General features: G+C 46.3%; 1 protein-coding gene across 3 annotated transcripts in view; it reads left to right on the top strand.

The window, feature by feature from the left end:
- Positions 1 to 12,669, top strand: part of LOC144327138 (uncharacterized) — a 53,109-nt gene that overhangs the window by 11,650 nt on the left and 28,790 nt on the right. For 2 of the 3 annotated variants that reach the window (XM_077925325.1, XM_077925323.1), the window contains exons 2-3: positions 1,962 to 2,078; positions 3,036 to 3,346. The exons of the other annotated variant lie outside the window; for it this stretch is intronic. In XM_077925325.1, coding sequence (XP_077781451.1) covers positions 1,962 to 2,078; positions 3,036 to 3,169 — 251 coding nt within the window. In that variant the 3' untranslated portion in view covers positions 3,170 to 3,346. Of the gene's footprint in view, positions 1 to 1,961; positions 2,079 to 3,035; positions 3,347 to 12,669 lie in introns of those variants that run through there. 3 annotated transcript variants of the gene reach the window in all.

A 12,669-nucleotide genomic window follows, 5' to 3' on the forward strand; every position in this document is an offset into this window, starting at 1 on the left:
TATAACCAGAGAAGTGATGGTGTTCCCTGGGCAAATGGGTGGGCCTTTCCCCCTCCTCACCTGGCTGGTAGTGAGAAAGGCAGTAGCCAGCACAGTTGGATGTGAGCTGAAGAATACGCAGGCTGCAGGCAGAAGCCAGAGAGGGAGAGCTGTCTGACTTATCTCTGCCACCTGACTCACCCAGATCAACGTAGGGTGTACATCCTAGCGAGACTGAATGTGCTCCTATCAGCAGTACTACAGAGGAGATTCCAGAAAAAATCACTTTCAAAGAGACTATGCCCCTGTGGACAGATCTAAAAGGTTACCGTCCACACACTTTCCCTGCACAGATACTTGAGTGAAGGTTAAGGTTACCAGATTTTTTTCTTTTTTTCAAAAAATATATTTTTATTGAAAAATGTTAACAACACAAATTATCAATCAACATAACCAATCACACCCCCCCTTTTATCCCCCCCCCCCAGAGACTTCCCTCAGTTCCTGTCTCTGGTTTGTTTATACATATTTTTCTCTGCATATCGTAGAATTGTGCATATCATTACCTTATCCATCATATGTTCTACTAATAAATTTGTGGATGTTTACTCGAAGCCTGCCAAGGAGTCCAAATCATTTTGTTGTCTCCTTAAGTAGTATGTAAAAAGTTCCCATTCTTCCTTGAAGTCACTGTTGTCCTTCTCACGTAGTTTATATGTAAACTTTGTCCATTCCGCATACCTCATCAGTTTTTCTTGCCATGGTTTTTTCGTTGGGATTTCCTCATTCTTCCATCTTTGTGCTAACAAGACTCTTGCCGCTGTTGTCGCATACATAAATAAGTTCTTTGTTTTTCTTGGCAGATCTCGTCCTAAAATCCCTAACAAAAATGCTTCTGATTTTTTTTACAAATGTCATTTTAAACATCTTTCCCAACTCATTATATATCATCTCCCAGATTTTTTCAACTTCTCTACATTCCCACCACGTATGATACAAAGTACCTTCTTTTTCTTTACATAAGGTTACCCAATTTCTTTCAATGAATCCAGGGACACTTTTCAACTTCAATGGATTTTGTATGGGGACTGATGTGTAAATCCGGGGACTGTCCCCGGGAAACGGGGACGTCTGGTACCCTTAGTGTAGGTAAAACCTCTTTCAATTGTTTAGCAGAGTAATCTTCTCCCCAGAAGCTGTGGACAATAACAAAAAGTTGTTTGAAAGATGACTCACTAAACTCTGTGAAGTCACGGTATAGAGATTGTATTCCCAGACCGGGTACAAGCACTATGATAGCAAAGAATATTTTCCAATTGTTAAAAAAAACATCAATTAACAGCGCACTTTCAGACAAAGCCACTCTTATCTCCAGTACATTGTAAATTACAGGAACAGTCCGTCAGCAGCTTTTACAGGCAGCACTCTTTGGACAAACGTCTGCCGTCAGGCAACTGCAAAACCGAATCTGAGTGGTCTTCTTTTTATTGGCACGTCCAGTTGATTCTAATAAAGCTCAGAGTGCCACTCCCATATATAAAGGAAAGGTCTGGAACCTTCTGGAACCTTCTACTTGTTTCTGTCAGAATGATTCCCTAACAAGATGTATAGAATCAGTTTGGCATGCTGCCTTGCCACCATGACTGAGGTGGTCCAGGGCCACATGACATGTGTGTGCTCATGGCCGCTGCCAAACTTTTTTGGGGGGCCCAGCCCCTTCCTTGAATAAACCCTGCGACTTAGATCAGGCTGTGAGTGACAAGGCCACCCAGTGAGCTTTATGTCTGAGTGAGGATTTGAACCCTTGTCTCCCAGGCCCTAGTCTGACACGCTAACCACCAAATCAGCCTGGGTCTCATACTTGACAGTGCTATTCCAATGCTCAAAACAAAATGTTGTCAACCAATTAATGTCCCCCCCTTTCTTTTTTGTACAAGAAGTCTTTTCAAATAATGACAATTTACGTCCCTCTCTTTTGACAGGGCAACCTGCCAAAAGCTGCGAAGAACTGGGAGGATATTGCCAGGTGCCACTAACTCTGAAATGTCCCTATGGTTATATTCCAGCCATGTGTGGCATTAATGGAAACTGCTGCAAGAGTAAGTGAAACCCAACGAGTTGGTCATGCTAACAAGGGGGAATGTTTGTTCATTTTTAATCCTGCTTTTTCATTCTGATTTCCTGATCTACGCTCTAGATCTTCACTGGAGGAAGCAGAAGCAAGGCTTTGCTTGTGCTAAAGGAAACAGTGATCAATCACTTTATAAATCAGAGTAGCTGATACTATTCTCAGGACATACTAACCCAATTCTTAGTAATACAAAGTATGATTCGGTTCTCAAGCTGCAGTTCTAGGTTCTGCATCTAGTGACCAAACTGAGCCTTCTGATGTGTATTTTTCTCCATGAGGCTTAGTTATATCAGAATTGAGTACACACTGCCACAGTTAAAGCTAAATACATTAATTCTAGTAACTGACCCACCATAGTCACTAGAAGGCCATGAAAATTGGTGTCCTGGACTTTTTAAACTGGTCTACCCATGCGGGTGGCACTGTGGTCTCAACCACAGAGCCTAGGGCTTGCCGATCAGAGGGTCGGCGGTTCGAATCCCCGCGACGGGGTGAGCTCCCGTTGCTCGGTCCCTGCTCCTGCCAACCTAGCAGTTCAAAGGCTCTTCAAAGTGCAAGTAAATAAATAGGTATCGCTCTGGTGGAAAGGTTTATAGATGGATAGATAGATAGACAGATATACACATAATAAAACATTAAATATTATAAAAACTTCAGACGACTTGGGTGCTGGATAACTCCATATGCTCCAACATTTATCCAATGAAAATAGGGACGTCCTAAGGAAAAGTGGGATATTCTGGGATCAAATCAGAAACCAGGACGGCTTCTTTAAATCAGGGATGTCCCTGGAAAATAGAGACACTGGGGTAGGGCTAGATGTTATTTCGAACCCTTCAAACTCTACAATTCTACACATCTTCTGAAGGTGAGGAACCTGACTTTAGGGCCATCAATGATAGATTTCATTGTTTCTTTGTTGCAGACAAACCACCGACAACACCCCAGTGCAATAGACTGGGAGGGTTCTGCCAAGTGGGACTCAATGAACCCTGTCCGTCTGGTAAAACTCTTCCGGCTAACTGTGGCATCAATGCAAAATGCTGTGCCCCCGAGTGACACCAGTGAGCAGCCCACATCCGTGTGTGTGAACGTCCAATGGTTACGACAATTCTTCTGGATCTTTGCTTGTGGAAGTGGGCCTGATCAGTTCATTTGTGAAAGCAGGCAATGAAATAAATATCAGTCTGCTCAGATGAATAAACACAAAATAATTTCGCAAAGTTGAAATTGAAAGTTTTTGTGTGTGTGTGATTTTTTTTTAAAAAAAGTCTACTGCTAAATATGACCCACCTCCAATGAAAGAACATCTTATCTGCTCAAGATCCCTCTTGACTGAAGTCCTCATCAAGTAGTCTCAGGAACAGATAATTGCAGCCAGTGCTTTTCATGCACACAGGTTATGGGAACATGGGTGGGGCAGGCTGAACTCAACCTAGACTGAAAGCATGACTGAATTGAAGCTGATTTTTAAGGAGCCATTGCCTTGTGGGTGACCACAAATAATTGAGGGTGGCATTTAGTGCTATTGAAGTTAATGGACATGGCTGCATTAGGTTTATTTCTTTCCATGGGTCTACTCTGAATAGGACTCTGAATTCTTTTTGAGGGGTGGGAATTTCTGTGAATGAGAGAAGAGACTCAGAGAGGTTCCAGGGTGTGGAGGGGTTGGGAGGAACCGAAGAACCAGGAAGGGCTATTGCTGCCTAGTGATCAAGATCCCAGGGTCAATCATCATCTGGATCCTTCATTCTTTTCAACTTTCTTTCATACACATTAATTCATAACTATCAAGGACTGGGCAGAGGAGGAATGGTGGAGACGGCCTCCGCAGCTTGACCCTTCCAGGGAGGTGGAAGTGGAAGACAGTTTAGATTTACAACAGGGTCTTGAGGGAGGTCACAGCTCAGAGGCACATGGGTGTGTGTGTGAAATTGGGAAGTAATGGGAGATGAGGCGAGGAAGCACTAGGGGGGCAACAGCTGATGGATACAATGTCTTTAGAAAGCATTCCTGACCCCCTCTCTCCCAGAACCTGTTGAGCCTTGAAAGTCAGAGAGCAAAGAGCTCAAAGACAGAGGGTGCGTAGCAGCACCTGTAGAAGTGATGAATGAGGACGTGGGAGAGACGGGGGTAGAGGGTGGAGATTCACTCGGGAGAACGGCATTATCCAAGAGGCTGGGTTCTGTAGCCTCTCTCTGTAATTACTGAATTATAAAAGGATGGTAAGAAACATTTCCTTGTCTTTGTGTGTTCCTGGCAACCGCCTGGGAGTTGCTGGCAGCAGCCTGACAATAACAAGACAACGTATAATCACAGATGCCAATCAAAATAAAATACAAGTAGAAAAATATATCTAGTGTGATGGCCTGGGATTTGGACTCAGATGCTGAACCTGAGGGATCCCAGCCTGCACAGGATTCCCCGCCTCCAGAACCAGCTGAGCCGGGGCTGGGGCATGAGCTTGAAGGGTCCTCACCTGTGCTATATCCTCAGGTGCAAGCACCAGCTGAGTCTGCTCTGGCTCCTGAGGTGATGGAGGACCCATTGCCTGCAGGTGCTCCACTCTCAGCCCCGTCAGAAGAAGCTGAGGTTGCCTCTGGGTCCAGTAACCCTCCAGCCTCTCCTGAGCTGCAGAGGCTCAGGGCAGAGAGGCAGAGGGAACTAAGTTCCTGCAGGAGGAGTGCTCGCCTCCAGGCCAGGAGAGGTGAGTCACCAGAGGATCGGGGCCGCCCTACGCCTCGGGGCAGATAAAAGCCAGCCAGCCCCAGTCCCAAGTTGCGGGAGCAACATTGTTGGTTCCTAGTTCCTCCCTGAACCCTGCCCTGCTTTCCTGTCTGAGCTCCTGACCAGCCCTGGCTCCCTGCTTGGAAGCCTGTTCCTGACTTCACCCAACTCCCTGCCCTGCACCCAGCTTCAGCTTCTACGGACTGCCTCCACATTGCACCTTTGACCATGACTGGACTTGGACCTCACCTCTCGGGTAACCCACGGGACCAGCACATCTAGAATTAAACAATAGGACCACATTTCCATATGAATTCCAAACACAAATAATAATAATAATATTGAAAGGTTCCAAGTAACAAAAATGGCTTTATACTCTCCTATGCCTTCTTACTTCAGCACCTTCTAAAAAGACTTCATTTCTTGGCAAAGACATTTCCTTGTCTGCCCTCTCTTATTCTCACCATGTACGGCCCAGATTTTAGTTATTCATTCCCTCATGGTTGTTCTTGTTTCTTCCCTGGATTTTGGAAGAGGATTCTGGCAGCAGTTAAGAGGTGTTGATGCTTCAATATGTCTCTGTACATGCTGGTAGCTGCCCAGAGTAGCTGTGGCAACCCAGTAAGGTGAGTGGTGTCCAAATAACAAAATTATTATCATTATTATTTTTATCATTATGATGTAATGGAACAATGGAGCAAAACAGGTTTGCCTGTGTCCCAACTTCACTGAAATTCCTGCTATTGTGCTCAGGATTCAAGAAAATGTGTAATGGGAAATCAAGTTGATGAAAGACGGAACTCTACAGTGCCATCTGGTGTCCCAGTGTTATATTGCATTTAAAACTAATGTAGCTGAGTCCAGAGGAAGATTTAGGGCAGTGTGACCGGTTCCCACACACAGGTCGCCAAGCCAAGGGGCACCATCCCACCTCCTACACAAAGCCTTTCAGGGGGTTGGAGTAGATAACCGACTCTACAATGCAGTGGTGCCCCGCAAGACGAATTCCTCGCAAGACGAAAAACTCGCTAGACGAAAGGGTTTTCCGTTTTTTGAGTCGTTCCGCAAGACGAATTTCCCTATGGGCTTGCTTCGCAAGACGAAATGTCTTGCGAGTTCTTGCGAGTTTGTTTCCTTTTTCTTAAAGCCGCTAAGCCGTTAATAGCCGCTAAGCTGCTAATAGCCGTGCTTTGCAAGATGAAAAAACCGCAAGACGAAGAGACTCGCGGAACGGATTAATTTCGTCTTGCGAGGCACCACTGTGCTATGATTCTAAGTGCTTGCTTTGGGTAAGCAGGGCACCAGGCATTGGGAAGGAGGCGTGAGGGCTCTGGCAGGGTCCTATGGCTCTCCCATCTCCTTCCTACATCTGGGACAGTAGGCTTTGGGAAGGAGGTCGGAAGACTCTAGGAGAGGCTCAGTTTGTAAATGTGTGAATAAGTCATATTTCTAAAAGTCACAACAGTCTCCGCCGTGTCGTCTACACTGAAAGGCAGCAGTTCTTCAGGGTTTCCATCCAGGGAAATAGCTGGGATTGAATCTGAGACCTTCTGCATTTGCAGCAGATGCTCCCCCACTGAGCTTGAACTGCTCTCTTACTTGCAACAACGGGGAAGAGGATGAAGACCAGAGCAAAGCTCAGGTAGAGGAACTTCAGGGCTGGCATTTCCTCTGAGATCTCTGCCAAAGGGAAGGTGCTCTAAGGCAGAAGGAAGTGGAGTTTGGATGGAAAAAGGAGGTTCTCTTTACTTATAGTGTTGTTGTGCCAAAATAAATTGCCTATGCAATTTATTCATCTTGGAGAGCTTCCTTAGTTTTATCTGAAGAACCTTTCTCATGCTGTTTTCTTTCCATATCAGTTAATAGATTTCCTGTCATCTCACAAAAGCTGCTGCCAAATTCACAGCACCTGGATAAAAAGGAAGTGGGATTTTGGGTAACAGCTTGACTGTAATGCAGTTTGATGCAACCTCTTTTGGTTGGACTGTTCAGTTCAACTGCAATTGCAAAGACCAGAACAAAGTTCAGGTAAGGGAACCTCATGCCTAAAATTTTCTCCGAGATCTCTGCTGAAGGGAAAGTGCTCTAAGGCAAAAGTCTTCTTTGGATGAAACAAGAAGGTTCTCTTTACTTACAGTGTTGCAGAGCCAAAGAGATGTTGAAACATGCATTTGACATCCTATCAGAAGGTGGGATAACTTCTGTAATTCTGGGTTGTCCAGGTTGAATCATGACTGCTGATGGGTATGCTGTCTCCCTGTGATCGTTGTTGAACTACAATTCCCATCATACATGAATTGCATTTCCTACAATCCCTGATTTATTCTGCGTGGGTGGAACCCAAGGAAGATGGTGATTAAATTATAAGGAGCATTGGGAGGAGGTGAGCCCACTCATGGGAGCCACTGACACACACCCTTTCCTCAGTTCATTTCCCTGCCCCCAAAATGGCTTCCTACCATACTTTCTCCTTCCCACTGCTAATTTCTTTCTCAATGACCTATGGGCTGTTAGGATATTTCCATTCCACCTTAAAAGGGAGCAGGCTTTTGTGAGTCACAGAGTCTGCGCATTTCCTGTTCACAGGATGTTTGTTTTCTGTTGCTTTCATTTTCACTCTTCCTGCCTGAACGCTGAAGCAGTCGGTCATGTTTTTTCTTTGTTCTGACCAACGCTGAATAAACTTGTAAATATGCTCTCCTGCGTGCATCTTTTGCTGTGCATTATCTGCTGATAAGAGTGTGCACCAGCCCTGGAATGTGGCAAGCTATACTTTCTGGAGCTCGTGTTGCTAATTGCTGATACTGCGTGTCTACGGGAGATCGATGGATCGTCCGGCAGCCGGCTTGGGGCCCATGATGGACTTTCTCTCCCTGGCAGTATCCCAACAACAGGTTTCGGGCCCAGATTCACAGCACTTACAGGAGAGTAAGACTGCAACGGACTGCTGAGAGGTATGTGGAGGAAAAGCAAAAGTGAGGCTTTTCGTTGCCGAGGCAAAGTCTCTTTGATCTCCGGCAGATTAATGGGTCTGGGAGCTGCACCAGTGAATTTATGATTGATGAGCTGCCGAGATAAGAAGTTTTTGAAGGCATAAAGGCTCATGGCTCAAGTGAAAAGCTGGAATGGAGTTTTTCCAAGCTTCTGAGGCTGCTGAGTGCCCAAAGCTAAAGAGGCAACAATTATGAGACCTGGGCTGTGTGGTGTGAGAGTTTGCTGCGTCAGTTTGGAGTGTGGCATACTGTGTGTGAAGCCCCTCCAGTTCCTCTGACAGATAGATGGAGGGCCCAGGATTCGAGGGCCATGGACGTAATAGTCTTGTCCGTCTCTCTGGAGGAAATTAAAACGTTAGCTGGCAACGTGACTGCACGTGAGATGTGGAATGCTTTGAAAAAAGCCCATCTGCCAATCATCCCAGCCCAGAGTTTGACTGCATCGGAGGTCCTGGCTGTTTCCCAGAATGCGAGTGAATGCAGGGATGCTGAGGGCACCGGTTGCAAGCTGCAGGGGGAGCTGACTGTGACGTCATCCCAGGCAGCATTCCAGTCTCCAGGGGGAGCCAAGGAGTCGGCAGCTGAGAGCTCTGTTTCTCATGGGAGCCAAGGTCATCCTCACAGATACCGGAAGGCCAGAGGTAAACAGAGACAGAAGTCTGCAGATGGCCAGAAGCAGAGGGAGGGTGAAGAGCCCATGCCAGTGGAAAACAAGGCTTTGTTTGCTGGCACAGCTTCTCCAAAGGCTAAAGGCAAGTCTGATGGCCAGGAGCAGGGGGGCAAGCTACAAAAGCCCACGCCGGTGGAAAACAAGGTTTTGCTTGCTGCAAGAACTGCTCCAAAGGCCAAGGCCAGGTTTGTTATTGATTCAGGGTGTACCTGCCATGTGTCAAAAGACCGCCATCTCTTTATCTCCTTCAAACCTCAAGAAGGTGAGATCCACCTGGCTGACGGAAAGACGTTGCGAGTTGCAGAGAAGGGACTGTGAAACTGGCAAGTCTGCACACTACCATCAAAGATGTACTGTATGTTCCAGGTGCTGCAGACAACTTGCTCAGTGTTCCACAGCTTACTGGGCGTGGCTTTGAGATATCCTTCAAGAGGAGCATCTGTGTCATCAGAAAAGGCAAAGAGGACATTTTGCATGCAAAGTTTATAGATGGTTTGTTCTGTATAACTTATGATGACAAAGCTGTTGGAATTCTGCCTGGGTCAGAGGAATGTGCCACAGCGTAGGCACCGGCAGATATTCCTTGTCGACCTCCCCGCTGCGCCACTCAGCTGATAAGCAGGCGAGGTCTCGGCGATTCTTCTCAGATGTGTGAGAGGAACACACCGTTCTTCCTCTCTCCCCTTTGGTGTCCCCCAGGGAGGGGAAAGAAGCAGACAGAAATCTATTTACATCCTTTATTTCTGTCTCTTATATCAGTACAGAGAAACATGTCTGCACTCAACAACAGTAAGAAGAAAACTCCACCCATGTACTTCCAGTACGGGTCATATGACACACACACTGAGCTAACATCCGGTGCTCAGTACTGAATGGACTGCCCCTTTGTTCCCATGGTAACAGTCACAAACATCCTGTCTGGCTTTCCAGCCACAAGCAGCTGACTGAGCTGCTAGAGCCTTTGCTTGCTGCAGCATTGGTGCTTTATGGTAACATACTCCCCCTAAAATATCAATGCTTGCTGCGAGCAAAGCGTCATCCAGAGAAGAAAACAAACAGTTGTGATACTTATAACATTCCCCTGTTGTTTCAGTTCCACCCTTGGAACTACCCGCCACTGGTTTAACCAATGTACCTCTTTGGTTGTGTGACTTCGCATTACCTTGGTTAACAACTCTCTGTTGTGCCTTTGTCTCTGACTCAGACACAGCTTCAATCTGTCCTTGGTCGTTTACAACAGCAACATATGCAAGGTTAGCAAACTCCTTTGAATATCTCTTGGGTGGTACACCCTTCGTTGCTCTCTCAGACCTACGTAAGAGTTGCTGCTCTTCTCTGCTTTCTGGTTCAACCTCTGAACTCTCTGGAGAACCAGTACTAAGCTTAATCAGTGGTTCATCCTCCTCTTCTGAGGGTCTAGTCATTATGTGAGATTTCCTCTCAATGACTATGACAACTGAGCTGTCTGAGCTATCGCTGTCATCATCAGTACTACTGAACTCAATAAGATCAAACTCATCATCATCACCATCAGAATTATCTGTGGGATATGCGTGAACAATTACTCTCTCCTGTTCAGGAGCACTCTCTAGAAATTTTGTGAGAATCACCTGACCAGATTCAGACAAAATTACTCTGTAGAGACCTTTTTCATAACCTACGAAGATGCCTCTGGCATTCTTTACCCCACCTGGAGCTTCTGTTCTCACTTGAGACCCGAAAACCTTAAAATAGGCAACAGAGGGTTTTCTATTGAACAGCTTCTCAGAAGGAGAAATTCCCAAGTCTTTTGAGACCTTTCTCAACCACACGTGAACATAGGACATTAACGACTCCGCCCAATATTCATGTGGCAAATGTGAACTAAGCAATTGCGCATGCAGTCCCTTTTGCAATTCTTTGTTCACCCTAACACAGACACATTTCTTCCATGCTTCTTCGGAACTAGCAAGTTTGTGTCTTATCCCTTTCTTCTGCAGGAACTTCTGAAAATCCTGTAAAAGAAAAACTGGCTTGTCATCTGTGAAAAGACAATCAATGTCAGCATCATGCATACTTTTAACCTTGTCACAAAACTCCTGAAACTTTTCTAAAGTTTCTTGTGGTTTCTCCATCAAATAAACCCAAGAATAATTTGTGAAACAATCAACACACACAAGGTAATATTTTGCACCGCCTCTAGATGGTGCTAGAGGACCAATCACATCAGCATACACCCGCTGAAATGCTCTGTCGACCTTCTTAGTCACCTTCTTGGTGTTTTTCTTGGTCAGACCTGCAAAAGAGATCACGTTAGAATCACAAGAATTACATTCCATGTAATCACTTTGATCAAAAGTCAACAAATACAGTCCATCTTTCTCTATGGCAGTAAGATACAACTCTCCATCTTTGTAGATCTTGCAGCTTTCAGCATCATAGGACAGTTTTAGCCCTTTCTTTGCAATCTGCGAAGCACTGAGCAGACTGAACTTCAACTCCGGAACCAAATAAACATTGCTTATAGTCAAGTTCAGACTCTTAAGATACACAGTTCCAATCCCGGTCGCTTCCAGCTCTTGACCGTTGGCCTGTTGCACAGTGAAGCTTTGCTTCTTAAACGTCGAAAACAGTTCTCTGTGTGGGCAGAGATGCTGCGTGCACCCAGTGTCAATAACAAAAGAATCTCCCACTTCTGGTGTGGCCTTTAGCGCCATCAAAGCCTTTGCAGGTTTCACCTGGGACTTGGTATGGCTTTTGCCTGACGCCTCAGGCTTCGCTGAACGGTTCTTTGCTCCTTTAGGCTGGCGTGGCTTTTTACAGTTTCGCTGTAGATGCCCAGTCTGTCCACAATTGTAACATCGGACTGCGCTCAAAGCTACAGCACGCTCCTCAGTAGCTTCAGCAGTAGGGGAGTCAGAACTCCGTTCCTCCCTCCCCCTGTCCTTCACTTCCAGAGCAGCAAGTCTGTCGTGTTCATTAAGGACGACGGCACACACTCTCTCCGCGGTCAGGTCTGCCGCTGGTAGGGAACCAAGCTGACTGGCAACCGTTTTGTAAGTCTGATTTAGGCTGTTAATCATCATGAAGCAAAACACTTCCTCCTGCAGACGGAAATTACGTTCCACCATCTGTTGACACAGATATTTCATTTCCGTCAGGTGCGCTTGAACATCTCCATCAGGCGCAAGCCTCAAATTAGTCAGCTTTTCAAAATACAGCAACGCTGAAGAACCTGCATCTCTCTGATGTGTCCTTCTCAGCGTGTCCCACACTTCTTTGGCGTGCTGTAAATCCTGAATATGCACAAGCTGCGAGTCTGACACACACAGAATTATAGCCGTCCTGGCCCTCACGTTCTGTGATTCCCAACCTCTGGTTGGTGCTGCAGGGATGGGGTTCTCAATCACCTCAAACAGTCTCTGATTCTGCAGCAGGGCCTTCATCTTTACAGACCAAGATGCATAATTGTCATTGGTCAGGAGGGGTGGAGAAGGCAAGCCTCCGCCCTTCTTAGCATCCATTTTGAGTCCTTGCATTAACTCTCAAACACAAGCCTCTAAAATCCAATAGCTGGCTTGTTTACACTCTTGGCACCTGGCAGCTCTGACACTGGCTGCGTTGGAAAGTCCCTTCCATCAGTTCGTGAGAGCCTAGTCACAACAAAACTTGCCTGACTGTCCAGCCCTCTCGAGTAACTTTCCACTTCTCCTCTCTGAGGCACAGCCTTCACTGAAGGGCGTTGCTTAGCAACTATGCATTCCTTTCCTTTGACAGGAAACCACAAGAATGTCTGGAATGCAGGCCTCTTCTCAGTTGGAGCTGCTTTCCCACACGCTGCTCCCCGTGAAGCAGAGAATGAATCAATCTGCATTCACACTTTAAGCCCTAAAACTCATACCTTAGGCTTCGTGGCTTGGCTGTCAGCTTCTTCTGGTCAGCTTCTGGCTGCAGAGGATCAGCCTCTCACATCAGGCTTCCATGGAGCGATGAAAACAGTAGCTCTGCTACTCTTGATGCAGACTCCCATGGATCGAAGAAACCAGCAACCATCCTCTGCTACCACTGTTGGAATTCTGCCCGGGTCAGAGGAATGTGCCACAGCGTAGGCACCGGCAGATATTCCTTGTCGACCTCCCCGCTGCGCCACTCAGCTGATAAGCAGGCGAGGTCTCGGCGATTCTTCTCAG

This window comes from Podarcis muralis, chromosome 3, assembly GCF_964188315.1.
Source record: "Podarcis muralis chromosome 3, rPodMur119.hap1.1, whole genome shotgun sequence".
Lineage (NCBI taxonomy): Eukaryota > Metazoa > Chordata > Lepidosauria > Squamata > Lacertidae > Podarcis > Podarcis muralis.